The sequence below is a fragment of the Lipomyces arxii genome (genome assembly GCF_038497795.1).
Source record: "Lipomyces arxii strain Phaff 12-163 unplaced genomic scaffold V1512scaffold_10, whole genome shotgun sequence".
Taxonomy (NCBI): domain Eukaryota; kingdom Fungi; phylum Ascomycota; class Lipomycetes; order Lipomycetales; family Lipomycetaceae; genus Lipomyces; species Lipomyces arxii.
This window is the reverse complement of record NW_027117709.1, coordinates 206,706-230,124: the sequence shown is the minus strand read 5'-3', so window position 1 is coordinate 230,124 and position 23,419 is coordinate 206,706. Positions and strand designations below refer to the sequence as shown.

Here is a 23,419-nt window from a genome sequence, read left to right as displayed (position 1 = left end):
CCTGCTTTTAAGGTTTAAAAGTGACATAAATGTTACATTACTAGACAATAAAGCCATAAACAGCACAAAAGTAGACAACTGACCTCCTCTACTTCACGACAAGCCAAGGGCATCGCAAACATCACCATTTTACTTGATTTTTGTTCGCAGTGGTGCAATTTCAGTGGATTCAGCTGAGTTTATAACAGAGCCATGGCAAATCCACCTCCAGCAGCAATTTACGGCGGTGGTGAGTACTGACCAGTCTTTGAAAATCTACACCACTAACAAGACGCGCGTTTGTAGACGAGATTTCAGCGTTGGTCGTAAACCCAGGCAGTTCATGGACCAGGTTCGGATATGCTGGAGAAGACACGCCAAAAGCTGTCATCCCGTCGTATTATGGCAAAGTAGGAGATGACATCTTCGTCGGTGACAATGACCTGCACAGTCCCAGACCTGGGATGGAGATCTTGAGTCCTATGAGTGACGGATGTGGTAGGTTTTGCTGTGGTTAGAAGTATCTGATTTGTACTGACAAATCAGTGGACGATTGGGATCACACAGTCAAAATATGGGATTACGCACTGTCGAAGCGACTTTATTCAGATCCAAAAGAACATCCTCTACTCATCACCGAACGGTCATGGAATCCCGCAAAGGCTAGAGAACGGACGGCGGAAGTTGCGTTTGAAGAGATGGGTGTTCCTGCGTTTTATCTTGCGAAAGAATCAGTCTGCTCGGCGTATGCTTATTCACAGCTGTCATGATATATATATACTGATCTTGTAGATTTGCTTGTGGGAAACCAACTGCACTGGTTGTCGATGTTGGTAGTGCGGTCGCTTCAGTCACACCAGTCATTGACGGGTTGGTTTTAAAGAAAGGTGAATTTACATTATAGTAGTAGTCCTGGATAACACTGACGCGGCATAGCTACGTTTCACAGCAATATTGCCGGTGACCACATCAGCGCACATATCAATGCTTTATTCAAATCCGAAGGCATCACAGTCACACCGCATTTTATGATTTCAAAGAAGGTCCCGGTTGAACCTGGCCAGCCTGCTCAAGTCACACTCAAGTCCTTCGAAGGCCTGACTAGCAGTTTCATTGAGTTTGAGAAGGAACGGGTGTTGAATGAGTTTAAAGAAAGTACGAGTGGAGTATTGGAGTTTCCGTACAACGAAGTCGTTGCACACACACGGCCCGGACGACCGTTCGAGTTCCCAGACGGATATAATTTGAGCTTTGGTGCTGAACGATACAGCACCACGGAGGCATTGTTTCAACCTCAGGCGTACCCGATACCCGAAACCACGGCTGATGCTACTGCCCAGGGTATTGCCGAACTCATCAGTTTGAGTGTGAACGCTTGTGACGTCGACGCCCGCGCGAACTTGGTCAACAACATCGTCTTGATTGGTGGAACCAGTCTGCTTCAAGGATTCACGGAGCGGATCAACACCGAGCTCAGCCAGGCATTCCCAGGAATGAAGATCAGAATACAAGCGCCAGGCAACGCTTCAGAACGGAAATACAGTGGCTGGATTGGTGGCAGTATTCTCGCAAGCTTAGGGACGTTTCATCAAGTAAGTTCAGTTTAAAAGACTATTCATGACATTATACTAACTGGTTTAGATGTGGGTCGGCAAGAAAGAATACGAAGAGGTTGGAGCTGTGATTGTAGAAAAGCGATGCAAATAGACTGTTGATTGAAATGTAAGATAAAGTGGGTCTGTGTGTCTTCTATAGCTCTTTGTAAATTACGGTTGTAACGATACTTTCTTGCATTTCAAATCGGCCCAAAACGAGACTGTTTCCGTAAATCAATTTCTGATACTAAAATACCAATTACTAAACTATTTCTGTTTCACTGTATTTTCATTATGGAGATTGTGTGCCTTCCTGATTTTGCTACTCGCTCATCGTTTGGTTTAGCAACTGCATTTCTACGTACTTGTGAGCTCATGTTCGGTATTGCCACTGCTGTCGTGTCTATTTTTCAAGTCAAAGATTTAATCAGATCTTCTCCTCTGTTTGCAAATTCTAGGGTGTTTCACACTAGTGGACTCGACATCTGCGTAGTCGCATTCACTGCCGTTGTAAGTTCTCTGCTTATCTCTCGACCATTTGCATGTTAACAACAGTACAGGGTTCTTCTAGCGCGTTATTGAGCGGGGTTGCTGAGGTTTCGTACTTCTTGAATAAAACTGAGTTCCTGTTTGAACTGTACACTAAGCCTAAACGACTACTGAGCATCGATGTGGTCTGTTTATCATTCTGGGCTTTAGCCATCCCATTGTTAGTGTTTGTTTACCCTCAGGACGAGGCACAGAACTTTGCGTTATACGAAGTGCTTACTGTACTCTGTTTTTCAAATCTGTAACCGTTTGTAACTGACTGATGACCTGCATTTATACTGACGCAAACTCACAGGGTATTTTGGAGTTTATCCACAAGTCTGGACTGTCGACTGTATGACGACTCAGTGCAAACAGGCTTGAACGAGACAGCAACTACAGAGACGTATATCGAAGAGCATCTAGAACAAAACCTGGTCGAGTCTCCATCACCAGTCACGCCTGAAGACAGTTATAGTCTCGATCTGATTTACGAGAAATCGGCAGGCAATGGGACTACGCTACGGACATACTCTTTGTTAATGACGCCTTCGTGACGAAGACTGAGATCGTCATGAGGAAGACTGCTTGGACTGACATTTCTGCTTTACTACAAGTATAGATTCTGTTTTCACAGGTGATCGACCGTGGTCGGCTGCTTGACTATTCAATGCATATTTATATTCACAGCAACAAACATGTTTTTAGAGCTAATGTACATCAAAGAAAAACCATAACGTATCGAAACACCAATTCCATTTAAAATCCTCGTCCTCGGCCACCACCACGACCACCACCCCGGCCACCTCTTCCACGCCCTCGCGGGCCGCCGACTCCACGAGCAGGTCCGCCTTTTGTCTTCGACCCAGGCTCGCCACGTTTCTTGTTCTTCGGCTTCGGACCGTCGTCTACAAGGAGAGTGTCTAACGGGAGCGAATCAGGAAGAATGAAGTATCTGATGTTGTTGCCCCGGATGTTAATGTAATCGAGCGATATCGGGTCTCGGTCTTTGATTGTCATCTTGACTGTTTTTAATGTGGTGTTCATGCTTGGAGAAACCGACACGATTGTGCCCGATACAATTGTTCCTGTTGAAAATTTGTTAACTTCATGATCCTCCATTCTTACTTTGAGCCCATAGAAACTCACCATTTTTCAATTCAATCTGGACTGTTTCCGACGTCAATTTCATCAAAAACCTATAAAGCCAGCATTAACAATGAACCTTTAACTAGATCTATCCCTTCAAATTGAACAGACACATCAAAAAGAACAGCCCATACCTGACCAACTTCATTTCGAATCACTTCTTTTTAACGCAAGTAGTATACAAAAAAGTATCAAATTACTAAATCACAACCCTAAATCAAATAGAAGGTCAATAGCTCACTTTGTTCTTCTGCGCGTGCACCTGAAGATGATGAATTCTGGTGAACCAAGGAAACACTTTTCAACAACCTAACCCTGCTTGCATCTACACATCTCTACAGTATGATGTTCATATCAGCTAATTTTGCTTTTGTATTGTAAATTAAAGATACATCTGTACAATTGTATCGACTAGTCTCGATCATAATCATCTAGCATCTCAGATTTATGCCATGCCTAGCTTCGTTTGCGCGGATTTCGAACATTACTTGCACGCCGACAAACAACACGCTACACGATACAAGAAAGTACGGTATTCCTGAACTAAGTCAATACTTGTAAATCAAACAACCAAGAACATAGCGTACCCATTCGTGATTTAAAAATGTCTCTAATCATGTCGCGAACTCCGTCTAGTCCGATTGCAAACCCGACTAAATTGGCCAACATCATCATGTACACGTTCGCTACTGCCCCCAAAGCGCACATGTGCCTGTATATTGGTATTGCTCCCCACTGTGTAATCCGTTTAGTATAACTCACCAACCGCGTTAACAAGACTTACCTTGCGAGCTGGGAAGATGAGTTTGGCAACGACTTCAGGTACAACAAAGAGCGTGATCAGCCAACCCCACGCCAGCAGTCTTAGCTGAATGTCATGCCAAAATGCAACAAATGTAAACACCAACAACATGTTGCGAACAGGATGCTTGTCACCACCGAGCGGGACATAAAGGTACCTTACAATCCATCGATTGAAACTTCTATGCCATGCTCTCCAGAATGCGGATGCAGAGTAATTGTCACTCATACACCTCAACATGTTCTCAGGCGCGTCAATTTTATCCGTCATTGCCCAAAGTCTGAAAAATCGCCACGGAATCAAAAGCTAGATCGTCAGATAAGGACCAGAGCATACTAAGCATACACACCTTCAACCAAATAGTTTTCAAGTTGAAATATCCCACCATACTAATCTGCATGGGCGAAAGACCCTCCCATGCACGCGCATTAGTGAGCGCGATCACATACATATAGTGTAGTAAGAACTCCATCACCAAAATGCAAATTGCCAACCGCAACGCATAAAGCACAGTCCTCTTGACCTTCACGGACGCTAATGGATGCTTTGACTGATATATAAAATCATTGTATGTCAAGATTGGGCCAGCAATGTATAATGGTGTGTACACCAAATAGCCAATGTAATTGACAAAGTTGTAATCGGCCGCCGGCGGACCAATTTCGATCCGGTCTCGCTCAGTCACTGGATCGTCCAGTCGTTTCTTCTATTTAAATTAGCAAATCAAATTTCACCATATGATTGACTTGCGCACGAACACCCACCTCGATGTCCGTCATGGACTCCAAATTCTCATAATAGTCGTAATTGTAGCTTATCATCCTTAGAACGGAAAAATTGAAACTAACGTCCCATCTTGGGAGAAGACCTCTGTAGTTATCCTGATGTTGTGATTAACTTTGCGTCTGACGGCATTTCCCTTTGAACATACCAGAACCCCCAATCCAGGAATATATTCAAACTTATACCCTTCAAACCACTCATTCAAAAGCAGAATTGAAATACACATGAACCACGTAATTCTCATCCCTGTCGTTTTCGAGAACTTTCTTGAAATCATGTAATTGGTGCCGAAAATGATAAATATCTTTATTATGCTGGTACCATGCAACACCCCAAGGAAAATGACTGCAAACGCAATGTCAAAATATACTCTTGGTATCCGAGCCAGATTTGCAATTCGTCGAAGCACGAAATGACCGACCACAGCGCCGGCTAATATCGGCATTTTGTCTCTGAAGCCTGCATATTGTGCGTCTGAATTATCCTTATTCGCCGTGTCAGTAAAGAGTCGCACGCCATTAATACGCACCACGCACCACTTTCCGGCCCATGATCCAGCCTGGCGATAATTTGCTTTCATATTGACTATAATTCCTACTATGCTCTGTACCGGGTTAACTCAGATCAACTACAAATACATCATTATACCATCGCTACCACTCATTGCTGCGTTGAGCATGATTGGAACGGCAATTATGTGAACTAGGTAATATATAAAAAACTCCTTTGTAAACCATCGTGAAGGCGATGCATTCGTCTTATTTTGAGCTATTCTGTCTGGATTTTCTGGAGTCAGACGGGTATCCAAAACCTCTAACGAGAACAAAGCTAATGGATTGAACACCATGATTTGTGTTGCAGCAGAATCGTATACAGACTTCTAGCAGTAAAAATTAAATATCACCTTCCATCCGTCAACACCCGGTGTCTTTGTAAACAGTCACTAAACACGAACAGGACTTCTATAATTCGCGTTGTACTGCACTTTGTCGCGTCTGCTCGTCGCTTTAACCTAATACACGCTCAACAACCTTAATCAAATCACGTGACTATCACTAAATATTTAGACGAAATTTGTATAAATTGACTGAATAGCATTTAATTAATTCTAGGTTGACTTTGGTTCAGTTTATAAGCCCAAAATAAAGCCCAATTTACTACATAAAATGCCGATATTTGAACGAATCTCATACGTGGTCAATAGCGTGTTTAAAACATAAATACTATTATATTTATGGCATATACACTTAAGTATATTTGATAGCTACCCCTGAAAGCTTGTTTTCTTTTTATGAACCCTATTTACCGTAGTTAGATTGCCCCTGTGCCCGGACAATTTTGTTATCAGCGTACCCGGTGAAGCTTAGATAGAAGTGATTGTTCGAATTAACGGAATGTGCTGGATTACTGTTTGCCTGATAATAAAATTACGTTGAATTCACTGTATGCGATGTCACGGTGAGAATAATGGTGACTATGGCTCTAATGTACTTTCCAGTAGGAAGTTAACTTACAGCTCTTTAAAAAGTTCAATATGCTGTAGAGGTGACTGTTTCTAATGGAAGATATTGCAATGTTGTTGTTATATGTACTTTGCTACCTGGTTCACGCTCAATTCCACTTGTCGTGACGGTCAATCTATAAGCAGCGGTAAAGATCTTATTTCAAGATCTCGACACACGTACCAATCAGATTATAAATTTTCACGCGTAGTTCTCAGTAAATAAATCCACTTTAAACAAGACCAAATCATTGATTTTAGTTCAATTGAGTAGTTAAAATTAGTATAGCTATTGGTGCCGTGTACGATATACTGCCAGTACGCACCACACTTTAACTGGAAGTCGCATTCGCGAATTAGAACACTTCTTTTGGTCAGCATAAGCGTCTACTCCACACTCAATTTCACGTCCATATTCACTCAGAAGTTATATTTCTGGTAATTGAGAGTTTTAATACAGACGTATATCCGAAATTTAACTGCAGTCATTTGCGCATACGTGTGACCGACCTTATTCTTAAGATGGGTGGGTTGTTATCGAAACTTTACCAGGAAACAGGTCTTTCAACAGTAGTGCAGGCCTCTACTGATGTCCACCTTCTGTTCTTTCAGAGATTCGTGCGCATGTTTGCGTATGGACAAGTTACAATCATTTTGGCGCTATTCTTCGCAGTCATAGGTGTGTCCGAAACCATGACTGGTTTATTTATGACAGCAACTTTACTGGGTGACGTTGTGATATCGTTCTTCTTAACGCTCTTAGCAGACTCAATTGGAAGAAGAAAAATTTTAAGCATTGGCTGTGTGTGCATGTTTTTGTCTGGAGTTGTATTCACGCATGCTACAAAATACTGGTTACTACTAGTAGCTGCTATTATAGGTGTGATTTCTCCAAAGTATGAGCATTGCTAATTTGTACCGAAGACCTGAGAGCTAATGAATTCAGTGGAAACGAAATTGGACCATTTAGAGCGGTCGAGGAATCTACTTTGGCACAGCTTACTGACTTGAAAGACAGATCCGATCTGTATGCATGGTACAGTCTGTTGGGAAATTTTGGCACTGCTTTGGGTACAATTTCAAGTGGACTCATTGTTCAGAATTTGAGAGATGTGCATGGATGGTCTTCTCTGAACTGTTACAAAATCATCTTCTTGGTTTACAGTGTAGTTGCTCTTCTCAAGCTCGGTGCGACTCTCATGCTATCTGAGAAAGTTGAATTTCAAGCTATCTCGTCGTCAGATACCGAACAGTCCGCAATGATTAGTGAATCCGGTGTTCCACGAAAAAACAGCGCTACTGACTCGCATCAGATGAGCAGTATGAGAAAGGAGCGAGTGAGTGACGAAATTGATGAAAACGACGTGAACGAAACGAATGAAATTTTGGCAGAAATGGACGTGCTCACAGAACCGAAAAGACGCAGCAAATGGCTAGCTTGGATTGAATACTTTCCTCGGTGGTCTACCAGAACTAAGCTGATTGTCTTGCGTCTAATAATCTTATTTGGTATTGATTCGTTTGCTTCTGGACTTGCCTCTCAGTATGTAGTACTTCTCGACAACGTGGTAATGATACTAATGCATTATGTATAGGTCGTGGATATCGTACTACTTTTTCTTCAGATTTGACATTGAAGAAGGTGAGATTGGGCAACTCTTGTTCAATACCAACATGGTAGCTGCCGCGTCTGCACTAGTTGCCTCGTCGATTTCTCGACGTCTGGGACCAGTCACAACTATGGTAGCCACGCATCTTCCGTCTTCCATCATCTTGGCCTGTTTAGGCTATCCGAAGCAGAAACGCGTTGCGATGGCAATGTTGATTATAAGATATTGCACTGCCAGTATGGACGTCGGTCCACGACAAGCATTCTTAAGCTCTGTTGTTGCGAGAGACGAACGGACTGGAGTCATGGGTGTTGTTAACGTCGTTCGCACATTGGCATCTGCGGGTGGACCGGTGCTGATGGGTGGATTTGCTGATTTACGACTGATGCCTATTGGATTTTTGGTTGCCGGCTCAATGAAGGTTGTATATGATTTGGGTATTCTTGCGTCATTTACGAAAACACAACTTTATAATAATTGAGGACGAATATAAAGTAACTGGAAATTTGCAAGATTTATTTTATTGTACTTAAAATTGAGTGATTGTCATGAGTAGTAATGAATGAGATTTGATTTGATGATGTCTATACGGGTAAAGTTTAACCTCGGCTTTGCCCCACAAAATTGTTCCGGTAGCGCGGGGCTCATCATACTTCAACTATTCATCTTTGACTAACTCATTTACTTCATTTTTTGACAATTTAATATATTAATAAGCAATGACTGAGGACTATCAGTAAGTGGAACTATAGTAAAGCTGTTCCTTGTTGTAACATTATATTAGGCCTGTTAGAGACGCCATCAAGAAGATCTTGCCATTGGATTCTTACGACGACGGCAGCATCGGCCCTGTACTTGTCCGTCTAGCATGGCACGCGTCTGGTACATACGATAAAGAAACTGGCACTGGTGGTTCAAACGGAGCAACTATGCGGTATAAGCTAGAAGGCAGTGACGGTGCCAACAACGGACTTGAGTATGCCAGATTGTTTCTGGAACCAATCAAGAAGCAGTTCCCTTGGATATCGTACTCTGATTTGTGGACTTTAGCTGGTGTTGTGGCGATCGAAGCTATGGGCGGACCAAAAATCCCGTGGAAAGCTGGCAGGGTGGATGATATTGACGACAGATACGTACCGCCGAATGGACGTTTGCCGGATGTAATTGTCACTGTTGCCTGAGATATGCACACAATACTGATGATTTGAAAGGCTTCACAAGGAGCAGCGCATATTCGTTCGATTTTTTACAGAATGGGATTTAATGATCAAGAGATTGTTGCTCTATCTGGCGCTCACAATCTTGGACGGTGTCACGGTAGGTCTGGTGTGATGACTATAGACGCATTAACTAACTTGTTAATTAGCTGATAGAAGGTATATATTATAGAAAGATGTCTGATGTCCGTGTTGATATCTATTAGTGGTTTTGAAGGTCCCTGGGTTCCTAATCCCATTCGGTTTACAAACACATAGTAAGACGAATTGCTATGAAGTGAGTATAGCATCCTGACGAAATACAGTTTCAAGTTATTATTACACAGAGAATGGCACAAACGAAAGAACAGTGCAGGAGTTGAACAGTTTAATGACGAGGACAACGATCTGATGATGCTTCCAACTGGTAAGTCAGAATGCACTATACTATAGCTAGTCGACTAACGTCAAGATATGGCGCTTGTCAGCGACCCCAAATTTCGTATCTGGGTTGAGAAATACGCAGCAGACAAAGACTTGTTTTTCCGGGACTTTTCTGCCGTGTTTGCCAAATTGATTGAACTTGGTGTCAGTCGCGGACCCGAAGGAAAGGCTACTAGAGAGTACTCGCGTGCCAGATTGTAAATAATATCAAGTAAATCATACCCTTTTCTATGAGTTTGTGACTGTATAAAGCTCTATATGTCACTGTAGATTGTAGTCATCGATATTTCAATTCACTGTATTAGTCAGCAATAATCGGGTCAGTGCGGCGTTCTAGAAACGTCCGGTTGGCCCCTGAAATTAGACGGGTCAGACAACATCGCCACGATGACTTGAACAGCTCTGCGCTCGTTTGAGCATAGACTCTATCTACGTAAGCAACTCTATCTACGTAAGCAACTCTATCTACGTAAGCAACTCTGTAGTGCTAAGTGTACATTTATAAGGGCGGACTCGGTGCCACTTGATCTGGTTGTGTGTATATATTTTAGTTTGTAATACTGTCGCACTTTTTCATCTCAGATCATGGCTGCTACTAGTTACGACGGGCTTCTTAATATTGGAGAACATTGTGCGTATTCCGGCTGTCACCAACTAGATTTCCTACCGTATGTTGCTACTGTTTATGATACTAGTTAAGCTTAAACTAACATGACAAAAGATTTCGATGTCCTAACTGCGAATCCAAATTCTGTTCAGATCACAAAACTCCGGATTCACATCAATGCACTGCGCCTGTCAAGACTAAATCGACTCCAGTCTTGTCTGCACCAAACAGAGCATCACAACGCTTGGGAGCAGTTGAACGGCCGAAGAATTGCTTCGCAAAGGACTGTACAATAGTCATCAACACTACACTGTCACCTGCCACTCAGTGTCCGACATGCAAGAACGTGACGTGTTTAAAGCATAGACTCAATCATGCCTGCCCTGGTCCTCGGAAAGCCGATTCGACAGCACCCAAAACTGCGATGGCTAAATTGGCAGAATGGAAAGCAAAACAGCAAGCAAAGATCAGTATTCCGATCACTACTGAGAAAGAAAGCACGTCTGTTTTGCCGTCATTGTTCAAGTCGAAAGCCAAGATCTCGTCATCGGCTGCAATTGTTGCGCGTGCAAAGGACGTGGCCGCATTAAAGAACAACGCGAAGGGAGACTCTAGCATTGCACAAGGTAATCGGATATACGTCTTTGTAGAGACAGACGTTGCAAGATCGCCTTCTCCATTGTCTACTTCATCAGCGAGTTCGAAAACCAAAAACACTAAAGTAGAGATGTTTTTTGGAAAAGATTATCCAGTTGGTAAGGTTCTTGACAAGGCTTCTCAACGCCTACAAATCTCAAACCATAATAATTCAATGAATCAGGACAAGGACAGACTGCGTATCTATCACGTAGAAAGCAGGCGGGTACTTGAATTTGGAGAAAAACTAGGGATGGCTAAGGTTAAAGACGGCGACACGTTGGTTGTGGTTAAAGGTTTGATCATGCCCAATTTATTGCATTAAGGTGTTTGCCATTCAAGTCACAAAAACATTTTGTGCCTCAGTTTGTATTATAGATTTGATTTGGTAGTCTGCAGGATGCATTTACGTTGTGTAATGATGGAATAATTGAAACAGTAAGTTTAATAATAGTACACACGTCTACTTGTAGAAATACAACCCATAAAATATAGTATCCTAATGTACACCGTCAACTAGCCAAATCAGGTCTTATACCCAAATCGAGCTGTTCTTCATGATTGGCAGATCACTCACAATATCGACTGAAACGGGGATATCGTCAGCAATACTGGCCGTTGCCATCATGTACAGAAACTGCTGATACCCTTCTATACTATCGTCTTCCAAAACCACGGAGCTCAAAACCTTAGCGTCCGGACAAATGCCGCTCAGTTGACGCAAATCCTTGCGCGTGAAGTGCTCGCAACCGCGTATATCCAAAAACTTTACACCTCCTTCGACTGATTTGTTAAAATAGTCAACAAACCATGACGCATGTAGTCCCCATATGAACCGTAACTCTAACGACGACAAGTGTGTGCCTTGCTTCTTTAAGAGATATTCAATTGCCTCGCCTTCGATAGCCAAGTTACCGGACAACGACAACCCTTCCAGTGTTTGCAAAGTGTCTGCTATTAAACGTACGTTGTCAGATCTAATCGCGCAAAAAGACAAGTCTAATTGCCGAAGATTGGCACAAATTGCCTTGTTTTGGCACAAAGCGCGAATGACAGTATTGTCAACATGCGTACCGTGCAGAGAAATAGTGTGCAAATTGTGTCCAATGCTCGGGGACGCCAAACAAAAACTCAGCGCATTACAGTCAAGTCCTTGGTAATTTTCCAACTTAAGCGTTTGTAACTGTGACCTCGTTGGTCTCTTTGCGTACCCAAGCGCACTGAGCAGGGGAGACAGGTCTCTGCCCGAGAGATAGTATGGATTTCTGACCGCGATTGTCTTCGCGTTACCAACAATTTGCGCACATATAAAAGACGAGACGTCTGCATCACTGAAAAGCTTTGAGCGTACTTTGGACAAGTCAACTGTAGCCCACAACGACGAGTCTGAAGCCACCGCACTCCACTGTGTTTATACATTAGCTCTCGACGACCTTCATTTACCAGTATCACTACTCACTAGACGACAAACTCGCACACACTGAGCTAAGCCGTCATACGACATGTACGTCAAAATCTGTAGTAAAGACTCATACGGCAGTTTTGCAATTGCACTATGCTTGTCGCGTGCAGACCATGACATCATATCTTCAGCTATACTGGCCATGTTCTCCCAAAATTCCAAATACTAAAGCCAAAGCAACTCACTTGAGTTCACAAACAAAAACAACAAAACACGGTACGTGACGTAAATCACGATATTTAGTTTCTCGTGTTTTTGGTCTCGGGAATTGTTTGTTTTGATGTGAGCTCCGCATTTCAGTCGTGCGGCTCCTTGTCGCATTGCATCGCGTTGAAATGTAAACAATACTATTGAATCACGTTTTTTCAATGATTCAAAAAGGATCAGAGACGAAGAAATAGTTTGATTGTTTATTTGTTTGTAATTGCTCTAGCCAGTTCAAATTACGGCAGACAACTGGTAGCTAAAATGGAGTCAATGAGCACAAAACCACCGTTGAGCTGATCACATCTACTAGATGGCGTTTTGTGTATAAAACTGGACAAATCACTTGTGTGCAAGGTTCGTAGAAGTCTGGTCTCGTAGCTTTCAGGGAATGAATGACCTAGACTTTCTCATGTACTTTCGGTTTAATCCTTAATAAAACCGACTATACACGCGACAAGCATTACTGAAATCATCAGCTACCGATATCTTACTTGTAAATATAAACGTAAAGTGAGCTAGTGACTATTACATGTTATGAATCTAGCACTAAAAGACTTACAAATGATTCAATCAATAACTTTTTTGTAGCGCTCCAAGTCAATTGCATAAATACAGGCAACATCTTATTATCACAATCATACTTCAAATTTTTTTATTCCTGGTCTGGCAATTAACACGTACAAACAAAAAAAGTAGTTTTGTAAACACCTTCCAGCAGCCAGCAATAAGAAAGGAAGGGAAGGCAAAAAAAAAAAAAACAAGACGCGATAAACAATAAGTATAAATGAGAAAATGGATACAAATGGTGGTTATTTATTATTAAGCGCTTATTTGGGAGCCTCCTTGTAGGAAATGCAAGCCTCTTCACCCATGGCGGAGACAATGGTAACGATCAAGTCCTTTGCATCATCCCAGTCAGCCTCGAGCTTGGTGCCGAGATCACCATCAGGAACCTTGACGTCGTCCTTGGTGGCACCATCAGGGGTCATCAGAGAAAGGAAACCGTCATCGATGTCGATCTGGATTTGTTAGTTGCCAAAGATCATGAATAAATGTCAGAAAGTACGTACGAGCTGGTATTCAGTACGGGTGACGTTGGGAACCTCCATGTTGTGGGTAGAGGGAGAGAGATCCTCAAGCTTCTTCTGGGTGAAGATCTAATTGTCAAATCAGTATATGCAGTTAATTATGATCGTTTCAATGCTAAGCTTACATCGATAGCAATCAAGTGGACCTTAGCGTGACCGTGCTTACCAGTCTTGGAAGTAGACATATCAACAATCTGAATCAAGTCAGTATAAAAGTAGACGTATCTTAACTCAAAGAGACAAACCTTGCAGGGACGCCCCTTGATAACTGTGAAAACAAATGTTAGCATCAATGTAAACATAGCTTGCATCATATACAACAAGCAATCAATCACAATCATCAACATACCAACATGACCGTTCTTACGCAGAGCAGAGCACTGCATAGGGTAGGTGAGCGACGCTCCAGCAGAGACAGACTCGAAGGTTTGGTGCTATTAAACACATGTCAGTAATTTGTTCCACAAACAACACCATGCGATCCAAGTCCTTAAATCAATGAAGCGTGCACAATAAACCAAATTCATCCTGTCTAATGCCGTAAAATAAATCACAGTATTTGTAAAAGAATAGTAGTGTAAACCATCTCCACACAAAAATTTTCGACTATCGTTCTGCACCTTGCACCATTGAAAGCAGACCCAAATCCCAGCAGCACAATGGCCATTAACAATTACTTACAGCTTCCTCAGACATAATGATAAAACAAAAAGAGTATAAAGAGTAGTGAAACAGGGAAGTAATGGAGATATGACAAAGAGAGAAAGAAGTTGCAGAAAAAAGAGAAATAAAATTTTGTTTGTGTGATCGAATTTGTGACTCGAGTTACAACTAACTCACAAGGTGGTGGGTGAGTGGTTTGTACTCAACGCTCTCTCGAACATCCACAAGTAATTTACCATAAATGTTACACATTCATACATATTAAACTACCTGTATCAAACTACAAATCCTCTTCTTGCCTCAAATCCTCGGCACTTGATCGTTTACTCTGTCTCTCAAGCTCGTCAACAACAAAATTCTCATGCTCCTCAAGCTCAGATTGAACATGAAGCTTAAACCCTACTATCTTCTCAATGTAACCGCTAATCTTTCTCTGCATCTGTTCCCTGATTAATTCTGCAGCATGCTCCATGTGGTCATATCTAGTTTTTCAATTAGTCCTTAGTATCTTTCTTGATTTGCGCCTTCACTTACTCTACCACGACTCTCTCTGCTCGCTGCTCCAACTGTAATCGCCCATCTTGGACTCCTATACGCATAGCCTGAATTTTTCGCTCGAAAGTTTCAATTTCTGCATTTGATGAACTTGCGTCAGATGTCATCGTCTCAAACGCCTCGTCATATGTCATCTTGGCAGCAGAAATCTGGGCTTCGAGCGTTTCAAGCTGATCTCTCTTATCTGCAAGTGCTTCCGCAACCATATCCAGCACTGACTGTAATTGAATCGACTCGTCTTTAGCTTTATGGACCTTAGTTGCAATTTGCATTCGAAAGTTTTGCAACGCCGGCCTGACATCGAGACGTAAATCTAATCCTTGAAGAATTGTGTTTGGTCTGGCCCCAAGATTCTCATCCGCTAATGGTGACAAAAGCTGAATTTCAAAGTTTTTGGACTTGGGACAGTTTGGAGCTCCAACAGGTAGCATGCCAATTCTATAACCTAAGCTCATATACCTTTGAACCGCAGCTTCCAGGGTATCTAGGGCTTGTTGGGCAATTTGCTTTTTCTCTGAGTGTTTCTTGTTCAGTTCGCTGTCTTTGGAGTCATTAGCCTGGATGGTCTTTGACAGTTGTTCTCTCTGAGCTATGATGTTATCGATATCGGCTGGAGACAAACCTTGCTCTGCAATCTTATCTTCAAGCAATTTTTTCTCCTCTTCTAACGCTTTGAATTCAGTTTCCATTAAGACAACTTCCTGGCTGATGGTTTCCAACATTGCTCCCCACTTGTCCTTCCTTTTTTCCATGTTTTCAATGTACTCCATAAACTTTGCCAAATCACTTTCCAGTGCTTCGCTCTTGTTCTGAAGCGAATCTAGTGACGGCATTGAAATCTCAAGCGCTTTTATCTCTTGCTCAAATTTCTGTTTTTGCTCGCGGTATTCGTCTGTTGTTGCTTTAATTGCTTCTATTCTTTCGGCGAACGCCTCTCGCATTTCACTCTCAAACTCAGAGTACTCATCTTCATTTTGGAGAAACGCCGAATAAGACTTTGTGATATAACTAATTACAATTTGATTCAGTCCTGTATCTTCGGGTTCGTCTAAAGTATAATCCTTGTTGTCCGAAGCATCGAACGTCTATAAGAAGGTCAGTTATGCTGCTTACTTGATACAAGTTTTCTCACCTCGCAAAGCTCCACGAGCCAGTACAGCATAGCCAAATAGGCTCCCCAGTTTTGCCCACCTACGGCAATCAACTGACTCTTACTCAAAGTATCCAGGTATGGATAGCCAATGGCTTTCATCAATGGCATGATTTCGTGCTCAATACCTTTCGTAAACTTGTATTCTGGATCTAATCGTCTGTAGAGCCATTGAAACATCAACACAAAGTCTTTCTGTGTAGGCGATCGTAATGATTTGGGTGTGATTTGATGCTTCATGTCCATGTCAAAATTGTTACCGGTCAGATAGTCGTACACAGACGTTGCCATCAGATTCTGATACGACCTGTCCTTAATAGGTCTTGTATCTTTCCACGGCACAACTGTTCCCGCAGACACAAATCCAGTAGTTTTTATTGCATTTATCGGACCTCCCGCTTTACCTCCATAATTGCTAGTCTTTCTCGCTCCAGTTTGGGATGCACCTGCACTGTAACTTAAAGCAGGCGGCGCATTCTGTGATCCAGGCGCAATACTCTTTCTACCCATACTCGCTCTGGCAGATCCAGGTGCATAATTTAATGTATTTTGACTAGTCGGTGCTAACGCCGTGTTGTCATGGTTCGTGACAGCAAGACTCTGTCGATGAAATGAACTTCGAGGGACCATCGACGCACGCGGCCCTCCAACCATGGAATGCCGTGCGTTTCCAGATGCTTGCGGTAAAGATGACCGATCAAATAATGCAGTACCAGAAGCAGAAGGAATCCCTGACGCGCCATCGAGTGGTCTGTTTTCTCGCCCGAAGCGCCTGAAGGCTGAGAACAAGTGTGTGTCTTGTGACATTGTGCGGCAAGCGTCCAAAAGTAACTAGATTAATAACTTAAGCCAAAACCAAATATCTCAACGTGATAAAACCTGAAAATTATGGAGCAGTGATAATATTCGCGTGTGAGAGTTTATGAGATGTGTCGAGTGCAACAATTGTTGTTTTGTTTACTTTGACATGCACGTCGTTGCCACGACAACCACAAACTTTAAATGATTAACGTTTATACATGAACGCGATGAGATGAGATGAGCTTTACGCGACGCTTCAATAAAGCCATGTTTCGTTGCTTTACTATTTTCGCCATATGATGAAGTTACTATCGATACCTTGAAGTGCTCAGTAAAATGTCAGAGCCGCTATTCCGCCTTAGACTTGAGTCCAGAACTACTTGAATTTATATAGGTTGATTTAATGATAAGAGAAGTGCTTCTCAACAATACTGATACTGATACAATGTCATGATGGGTTCATGAACAGGAATATGATGGTGGAAGAAGCTATACGTAGAGAAAACCAAAAAAAAAAAATGTTTGCAATATATAACTTTTATTATATATTAGAGATTGATTTTGTACATATTTCAACACCAAACCCGCAGAAACATATGTATAAGCGATATGTTTATTTTAGTTTCTTCTTAGGTCTGAGCTGGTTGGAGTGTCCACACTTTCTCTTACGGCAGTTGGTGGCACGCGGGGGAAGACGAGCGTAGCAAATACGGCAGATGGACTTGTCGCAGTTGTACTTGGAGGCAAGAGCCTTCAGCGACGGCTCGATGATACCACCCCGAAGACGCAGAACGAGGTGGAGAGTGGACTCCTTCTGGATGTTGTAGTCGGACAAAGTGCGGCCTGTTAACAGCAATTAGGACCATATTTCAAAATCTTGTTTAAAACCGCTTCACTTACCATCCTCAAGCTGCTTTCCAGCAAAAATCAAACGCTGCTGGTCTGGTGGGATTCCTTCCTTGTCCTGGATCTTGGACTTGACGTTGTCAATGGTGTCAGAAGACTCAACCTCGAGGGTTATAGCTAAATCAAAGTCAGAATCACAATTCCAAACGTCACAAATCTGATCTCTTCACATACTCTTTCCTGTGAGGGTCTTAACGAAACTGTACATCTATCGTCAGTCAAAGTTCAACCAAAACTAATTCATCACGAAATGGTCCATTTCAAGATCATCCGGCGTTCAATAAATTAAAAAATACTGACATCTGCATCGTCACGACTTCTATGAATTGATTAGATATGATTAAAACACTAATTTAACCCTCTGACTTACCAAGGACTGTGTATAAATTTCGATAGGTAACAGCAAGTTCAAGGTTCGTCTCTGGGAAATCGTGATCTTGCCTGTCCCGGGACTGCACACGCATATTTAGCAGTCACGCATACCTCATAGCCCTACATTGACAACCCTAAACAATGACCACTACACAATTCTCAGTAATTAAGTTTAACGCCCTAACCCGCAATACGTATTTAAGGTTGTCTATCAAAAATGCCTAAAAAAGAGACTTCGTGTTTATATACATTTATTGTCTTGCAGGTTGCACACAAAGTTACACAAAATCATCTTGATAGCAGGCGCTGTAATTCAGCTTGCGCTGCTTGAGCTTTGAAACGCCCTTTTGCCTTCTTCATTGTCATTCCCACCAAGAATGCAATAGCGGTCGGCTTTTCCCCAGATGCAATCGTATCAGCTATAGCCCGGTGTTCGGCAATGACTTCAGAGCAAATCCGGCTCAGCTTATCGTTGTCGTCCACTGTATTAAGCCTGTATTTGGCCACCAAATCTTGGGCGCTTGTACTGTCTTCCGGGTTTTCCAGGAAGTACTTGACTAGATTCATGGCTAGTATCTCTGAGTGGCTGTTAGCAAGTTGGCGTCAACCAGTTTTTAAATTAACGTACTCGTAATCGTATTTTGCCTCTCAATTTTAATTAAATCAATCAATCGGCTAGGCGTGATAATAGAAGGCAACGAGCTTTCTTCACCAGCAACCAGTAAGCCGAGGATGTCGTTAACAATCCTATCAGCTCCGTTAGCCATATATAACAACACTCCATGTTTACAAACCAGTTGGCAGCAAGTTTTCCGTTTAATCCGGCTGCTTCTAACCCATTATAGCACTCCAAATAATAGTCTGTTAACCCAAATTTCAACAAAGTGCGCGCGTTGGCTGCATTAAGTTTGTGCGGGGCATTTGTAAGTTCTTGCAAAACTTCATCTGGAAACTTATTCATTGTGCTTCTGATCTTTTCAATTATATCCTTGTTATCATCAGTTAAATAGCAATATTGCGACGGTCGCTTTAACTTACAGGTGTCAAAGTTATCCGTGACAGCTCTGGGTCCGGTATATACCTGTACTCAGACGTTGCCTCTTTATTCCGCTGCACCGTAATTTTTTGACCATCCCAACCTAGTGTGACCGAGCGTATTGTCCGTCCCTGGCTGACCTCATCCTTTTGTCGCTGCAACTCGGCTTCGATTGCGTGAGCAACATCACTTATACTAGCCAAGTTTTTAATCTCGCATCGCGAGCCACCGGCATAAGACACGTTGACATCTACTCGTATTGCTCCCGACTGGAACTCGCCTGTGGAGACACCCAAATGCTTCATCAGAACTTGCAGCTTGGACACAAAGGCGGCTGCCTGTTGAGGCGTTCTGATATCAGGCTCTGTCACAATCTCTATTAAGGGGTGGTTTGTCCTGTTAAAATCTAGAAATGTGTTCTTTGAATCTATCTGATAAACCGACTTCCCAGTGTCTTGCTCAATTTGAAGTTGTGTAATACCGACACCCAATTCCGGTCGAATACCATCTGTATCTTTTAACCACAACACACCTTTTCTTGCAATAGGATCTATCCAACAATAAGCTTCCTTTAACCCTATTAAGTTCGTGTCAAAAAATACCATAGAATTGTGTGATTTGGTAACCAGCTGGCTGATCTGGGTAAAAATAATGCTTTCGGTCAAATCTTGAGTTCAAGTTGATTTCGCAATCTAACGCCAGAGCTGCTCTGAGTGCTAGTAGCACGGCATGTTTGTTCAAAATCTGACACGCGTTAAAAACACGATGATATACAGTCGCGCAACTACTACACTTACCGGCTGTGTTCCTGGATATGCTAGATCATAGGTTGATACATGCTGGTTAGGAGTGCCTTGAAAGCTGGTCCGCGAATCTATACCGATTAGATAAAACGACAAAAAGGCAAGTTTGAAGCTTTACCCGAAAACAATTTCGTCTTAGTATTTAACTGCAGATGAATTTCCAGTCCACATTTCAGTCCTTCGTATGCCGACGTTGATGCCCACCGCCTGGACCCTCCTATGATCCGCACTCTCTTCAGCATAAGATGCAAACGCATCAGTCAACTGCACTCAGTTTCTGGCTGTCAACTATATAAGATTGAGCTGTGTGAGTGTATTATTCTGTTCACAATAATTCCATTGCGGCTCGTTCGTCCCAAACCTTACACATCTAAACTTTATTTCGAGTCCACGATACTTCGTCGAAACGCAAAACACGACAGTTTTTATTTTTGACTGTACAGTAATTGGCAATCGAAGTCTATCGGATATGACTATTGCTATCCTTTAGTGTCTTGCATGACGTACAACACAAGACGACGCGAAAAGGTTTTGACATGTTTAGACAGAGACTGCTACGACCGAAACGATTGCACGCCGAGTTCAATGTGTCTCCAAGTCTTACGCAAATAGGAGATGAGCCAAAACTCGAGTTTCTGAAAAAATTGAATCATCCGCAGAGCGTAGAATCAAAGACAAAAGTGAAAGATTCAGTCCGGTTTTTAAACAGTGTCGAGTCAAAGCGACAACATAGATCTACTCGTCGGAAATGGCAAAAACCAGACAAACGACATATCGTACCGGGTATTAATGTTGAATGGAAGAACTATTCATGGTTTAGTTGGAAGCTGAGTCAAGATATTCATTTACGGTTCAAAAAGCAAATAAAAGCCGGTCTCCCTTTGGTACTTTATGATGGACGAGTCTTCACTTCAGATTGGCGCTCTACAGACAAAACGCAGAATACCGGAAATAGTATACAGTCTGAGCCATATACAACATCTAGCCCAACAACTGGGTTCACGTCCGCTGATTCTGATCCCGCTGACCAGGACATCGCAATGTACATAACCGAGGAGCGCTTTGACGAGTCAGAACAAGCCAGTACAGTTAGTCGTCATGATATAAGGCAATTGAAAAAAATTGCTTTAAGGGACGAATTAATTCGCATCTTTACACAGCAGAAACCACCAAGTATTCCTGTCTCGCCGGTAAACCGAGCCGGAATTCTCAGACTGATGGATGTCGTTGCACCATGGTATAACGACTACGCAATTCCGAAGTTTGCTCATTCAGACACTACGCGTATGCCAAGGTATTCTAAAGACTTTTCCGAGCAGCGAACCAAAAGCTATACTTTGGAATGGATTACACTGTCTACCATGATGCTGCCAGTCGATAATCATTACCATTCAGATCTCCTCATGACATATGAGGGAGACAGGATTCGACGGACACTATCTAAGGATGTTTACCATGAGCTTACAGCTAAAGGTTACGGGGTTGAAGATCTTGATCGATGGATTAGCTGTGCGGCGGCGAAAACTGCTTCAAGAGCTTTGGCTTATATGTCAGGCGCCATAGCCTGGCCGCCATTTCTATTAGGTTTGTTACTTATGCGGAAACTTGAGTTTCATACGATCTTTCGTGTGATGGACGTGATTGAGAAGAATTTCCGTCATTTGAATAAAAGATCTCAGATGATTGTGATGATCAGAATGGCGCGTCACATTGCTCGAATTCGGCCAAGCCTGATGTCTAGATTGTGTACCGTATTCGTGGAGCAAGCTTCGGTTGAGATACGGACAACATTTATATACAACAAGATTTTAAAAATTATCTCGTTTCACAAGCGAGCTTATGATCTCAACTACTCCGGTTTTTTCATGGCGGCGCAAAAAATTATAATCAAAGATATGGGTCAGTTTGATGTTAATCTCAACCGCGAGGGTTACATCTCCTTGGCCAACGTTTTGCAGGCCGAGTCTCCTGGGCTTGCACACAAGATGTTAGAGATCATGAGTGCTAGAGGGTATGCGTTGACATCGCTAGGCCGGAAAATGAAAGTTATGCTTTCGTTGGACTCACCAGACAAGGAAATTGTTCAATTCTATCCGATCGGCAGGGACTCTGAAGAAGCATTTGCAATCTATCAGGCGAAGAATGTGTATGAGGCTAGTGCGTTGTTCGACAAACTGGCCAATAAAGACACCACCGCTTGGATGATATTCTTGACTAAGCTCGAGAATATGGTCAATTTTACCACTGATCAGGCAATGACAATATGGAGTCAGATAAAACAGTCAAAGATAAAGCCAAATCATCACATTATATGCCTCCTGATGCGATCGCTAGACAATGTGAATGCCGGTGTAAGAATTCTTATGGAGATGGAGGAAATGCATTTGGGCTATACACGGCAAGTTATGACACAGTTTTTGTATTGCTGTCATCGTGACCGCCAAAATGTCTACGCCATGACCCTTGGTCGCCTATATGCGACCCGTTTACGTCCGCATGACAAGGAGCTTCGTGCGTCTATTCACAGAATCAATCGCATTAGACGGGCTGCTGTAAGATACCCAATGATGGAATAATGTTGGATGTAAAAAATGCATTATTGGAGTTTCTTTGCCTAGTTCTTAATCGGAGCTACGAATAAGACTGGGGTATGTTGGAAATACAGCCATGCATTAAATAAAGGTAAATAAGATAGTGTTCTATAATATAGTGTATATATACAAGCTTTGGCCAAAAGTAGAGTAACAAGTCTTCTACTTTCTGCGACCTTGTAAAGCAGCTTTTGCCTTTTGCTCTGCATCTCTTGCCTCTTGTTCCGCTTTTCTTTGCTTGGCTTTCTCTTCGCGCTCTTTTCTGATAATCGCCAACCTGGCAAGATCAGCCTTAGCCTGGTCTGTCTTTCCTTCGGCATGTAACTTCCAGTACTTTTCCTTCGCAGCCGCAGCTTGCATGGCTTCACGTTCTCTACGCGAAAGCTGTGGTGCAGACGACGTGGATCCTGAGCTTGACTCCGCAGCCCTGTTAGGATTGGAAACCGTGACTGGGGCCGGCGGTGGGGGTGATACGTCTCGGTCTGAGGAACCTTCGCTTTCAGAATCACTTTCGCCAGAGCCAGAAGAAACAGAACGCGCCCTAGACCGCCATGGGTCTGCAGATTCTAATTCACTGTCGGGAACGACAATCCCATCAAACCCATCTGCCTCACCTTCCTGACCACGAACACCTCGTGAAAAGTGTTTGCCTCCTGAAAATCTTTGTGTTAACTGCTTGCCATAATTTGCCTATTACACACTGCTAATACCTCCACGAGTTGGTTTCCTGCCTTTAGCTCCTCCTCTCGGTGCCATTGTTTGCTATTTAAAAAAATCAAGAATATTTTCAGAAGGTGGGCCTTGACTATTTAAATACTCATTTTCAATATTCTGTCTTAAAATATGACTCCCAACGAACATCCAAACTTTAATTTTTGTATGCCAATTTGTAGATCTTTTAATTAATAGGATCCACTCAACTAAGCTATTGGCTTTACTTTAAAATACAGAATTA

At 42.5% G+C, this 23,419-nt stretch overlaps 14 protein-coding genes across 14 annotated transcripts; 6 read left to right on the top strand and 8 right to left on the bottom strand.

Moving 5' to 3' along the window:
- Nucleotides 1–114: 114 nt before the first annotated feature.
- Nucleotides 115–1,763, top strand: V1512DRAFT_264151 (actin family). Its single transcript, XM_066916627.1, has 6 exons — nucleotides 115–229; nucleotides 286–477; nucleotides 526–724; nucleotides 772–866; nucleotides 916–1,571; nucleotides 1,621–1,763. Exons 1-6 carry the CDS (start codon nucleotides 193–195, stop codon nucleotides 1,684–1,686), a joined length of 1,245 nt encoding a protein of 414 aa, XP_066770950.1. The 5' UTR covers nucleotides 115–192; the 3' UTR covers nucleotides 1,687–1,763.
- On the top strand, nucleotides 1,764–2,828 carry V1512DRAFT_264149 (uncharacterized protein). Its single transcript, XM_066916626.1, has 3 exons — nucleotides 1,764–2,084; nucleotides 2,135–2,364; nucleotides 2,419–2,828. The coding sequence occupies exons 1-3, from the start codon at nucleotides 1,869–1,871 to the stop codon at nucleotides 2,657–2,659; spliced, it is 687 nt and encodes a 228-aa protein (XP_066770949.1). The 5' UTR covers nucleotides 1,764–1,868; the 3' UTR covers nucleotides 2,660–2,828.
- On the bottom strand, nucleotides 2,762–3,519 carry V1512DRAFT_264144 (putative small nuclear ribonucleoprotein sm d1). Its single transcript, XM_066916625.1, has 3 exons — nucleotides 3,386–3,519; nucleotides 3,252–3,301; nucleotides 2,762–3,190 (listed from the first exon to the last, which is right to left on the bottom strand). The coding sequence occupies exons 1-3, from the start codon at nucleotides 3,397–3,399 to the stop codon at nucleotides 2,862–2,864; spliced, it is 393 nt and encodes a 130-aa protein (XP_066770948.1). The 5' UTR covers nucleotides 3,400–3,519; the 3' UTR covers nucleotides 2,762–2,861.
- Nucleotides 3,520–3,603: 84 nt separating this feature from the next.
- V1512DRAFT_264141 (MBOAT, membrane-bound O-acyltransferase family-domain-containing protein) lies at nucleotides 3,604–6,060 on the bottom strand. The gene is made up of 8 exons (XM_066916624.1): nucleotides 5,485–6,060; nucleotides 5,373–5,440; nucleotides 4,985–5,320; nucleotides 4,818–4,934; nucleotides 4,403–4,759; nucleotides 4,036–4,359; nucleotides 3,839–3,986; nucleotides 3,604–3,789 (listed from the first exon to the last, which is right to left on the bottom strand). The coding sequence occupies exons 1-8, from the start codon at nucleotides 5,681–5,683 to the stop codon at nucleotides 3,683–3,685; spliced, it is 1,656 nt and encodes a 551-aa protein (XP_066770947.1). The 5' UTR covers nucleotides 5,684–6,060; the 3' UTR covers nucleotides 3,604–3,682.
- A 799-nt stretch (nucleotides 6,061–6,859) lies between these two features.
- On the top strand, nucleotides 6,860–8,428 carry V1512DRAFT_248310 (major facilitator superfamily domain-containing protein; the record flags this gene model as incomplete). Its single annotated transcript, XM_066914544.1, has 3 exons — nucleotides 6,860–7,233; nucleotides 7,284–7,880; nucleotides 7,933–8,428. 3 exons carry the CDS (start codon nucleotides 6,860–6,862, stop codon nucleotides 8,426–8,428), a joined length of 1,467 nt encoding a protein of 488 aa, XP_066770946.1.
- Nucleotides 8,429–8,568: 140 nt separating this feature from the next.
- Nucleotides 8,569–9,821, top strand: V1512DRAFT_264134 (heme peroxidase). Its single transcript, XM_066916623.1, has 7 exons — nucleotides 8,569–8,683; nucleotides 8,732–9,107; nucleotides 9,159–9,264; nucleotides 9,314–9,323; nucleotides 9,371–9,421; nucleotides 9,470–9,570; nucleotides 9,616–9,821. The coding sequence occupies exons 1-7, from the start codon at nucleotides 8,667–8,669 to the stop codon at nucleotides 9,786–9,788; spliced, it is 834 nt and encodes a 277-aa protein (XP_066770945.1). The 5' UTR covers nucleotides 8,569–8,666; the 3' UTR covers nucleotides 9,789–9,821.
- Nucleotides 9,822–10,027: 206 nt separating this feature from the next.
- On the top strand, nucleotides 10,028–11,283 carry V1512DRAFT_264131 (uncharacterized protein). The gene is made up of 2 exons (XM_066916622.1): nucleotides 10,028–10,255; nucleotides 10,309–11,283. Exons 1-2 carry the CDS (start codon nucleotides 10,173–10,175, stop codon nucleotides 11,153–11,155), a joined length of 930 nt encoding a protein of 309 aa, XP_066770944.1. The 5' UTR covers nucleotides 10,028–10,172; the 3' UTR covers nucleotides 11,156–11,283.
- A 79-nt stretch (nucleotides 11,284–11,362) lies between these two features.
- On the bottom strand, nucleotides 11,363–12,412 carry V1512DRAFT_209290 (uncharacterized protein; the record flags this gene model as incomplete). Its single annotated transcript, XM_066913464.1, has 2 exons — nucleotides 11,363–12,235; nucleotides 12,290–12,412. The coding sequence occupies 2 exons, from the start codon at nucleotides 12,410–12,412 to the stop codon at nucleotides 11,363–11,365; spliced, it is 996 nt and encodes a 331-aa protein (XP_066770943.1).
- Nucleotides 12,413–13,326: 914 nt separating this feature from the next.
- On the bottom strand, nucleotides 13,327–14,283 carry V1512DRAFT_271578 (translation protein SH3-like domain-containing protein; the record flags this gene model as incomplete). Its single annotated transcript, XM_066917652.1, has 6 exons — nucleotides 13,327–13,518; nucleotides 13,570–13,656; nucleotides 13,713–13,781; nucleotides 13,833–13,855; nucleotides 13,937–14,021; nucleotides 14,269–14,283. The coding sequence occupies 6 exons, from the start codon at nucleotides 14,281–14,283 to the stop codon at nucleotides 13,327–13,329; spliced, it is 471 nt and encodes a 156-aa protein (XP_066770942.1).
- Nucleotides 14,284–14,481: 198 nt separating this feature from the next.
- On the bottom strand, nucleotides 14,482–16,890 carry V1512DRAFT_264124 (HEC/Ndc80p family-domain-containing protein). The gene is made up of 3 exons (XM_066916621.1): nucleotides 15,938–16,890; nucleotides 14,785–15,890; nucleotides 14,482–14,732 (listed from the first exon to the last, which is right to left on the bottom strand). Exons 1-3 carry the CDS (start codon nucleotides 16,760–16,762, stop codon nucleotides 14,531–14,533), a joined length of 2,133 nt encoding a protein of 710 aa, XP_066770941.1. The 5' UTR covers nucleotides 16,763–16,890; the 3' UTR covers nucleotides 14,482–14,530.
- Nucleotides 16,891–17,275: 385 nt separating this feature from the next.
- Nucleotides 17,276–18,075, bottom strand: V1512DRAFT_264123 (ubiquitin-related domain-containing protein). The gene is made up of 5 exons (XM_066916620.1): nucleotides 18,033–18,075; nucleotides 17,963–17,981; nucleotides 17,837–17,862; nucleotides 17,657–17,779; nucleotides 17,276–17,599 (listed from the first exon to the last, which is right to left on the bottom strand). Exons 2-5 carry the CDS (start codon nucleotides 17,968–17,970, stop codon nucleotides 17,370–17,372), a joined length of 387 nt encoding a protein of 128 aa, XP_066770940.1. The 5' UTR covers nucleotides 17,971–17,981; nucleotides 18,033–18,075; the 3' UTR covers nucleotides 17,276–17,369.
- Nucleotides 18,076–18,241: 166 nt separating this feature from the next.
- V1512DRAFT_264120 (GatB/GatE catalytic domain-containing protein) lies at nucleotides 18,242–20,191 on the bottom strand. The gene is made up of 7 exons (XM_066916619.1): nucleotides 19,992–20,191; nucleotides 19,868–19,944; nucleotides 19,673–19,814; nucleotides 19,073–19,620; nucleotides 18,829–19,022; nucleotides 18,663–18,781; nucleotides 18,242–18,612 (listed from the first exon to the last, which is right to left on the bottom strand). Exons 1-7 carry the CDS (start codon nucleotides 20,128–20,130, stop codon nucleotides 18,323–18,325), a joined length of 1,509 nt encoding a protein of 502 aa, XP_066770939.1. The 5' UTR covers nucleotides 20,131–20,191; the 3' UTR covers nucleotides 18,242–18,322.
- Nucleotides 20,192–20,278: 87 nt separating this feature from the next.
- V1512DRAFT_264119 (uncharacterized protein) lies at nucleotides 20,279–22,585 on the top strand. The gene has a single exon (XM_066916618.1). It carries the CDS (start codon nucleotides 20,410–20,412, stop codon nucleotides 22,447–22,449), a length of 2,040 nt encoding a protein of 679 aa, XP_066770938.1. The 5' UTR covers nucleotides 20,279–20,409; the 3' UTR covers nucleotides 22,450–22,585.
- V1512DRAFT_276651 (casein kinase substrate phosphoprotein PP28-domain-containing protein) lies at nucleotides 22,523–23,397 on the bottom strand. Its single transcript, XM_066917874.1, has 2 exons — nucleotides 23,175–23,397; nucleotides 22,523–23,117 (listed from the first exon to the last, which is right to left on the bottom strand). Exons 1-2 carry the CDS (start codon nucleotides 23,218–23,220, stop codon nucleotides 22,627–22,629), a joined length of 537 nt encoding a protein of 178 aa, XP_066770937.1. The 5' UTR covers nucleotides 23,221–23,397; the 3' UTR covers nucleotides 22,523–22,626.
- Between the last annotated feature and the right edge of the window lie 22 nt (nucleotides 23,398–23,419).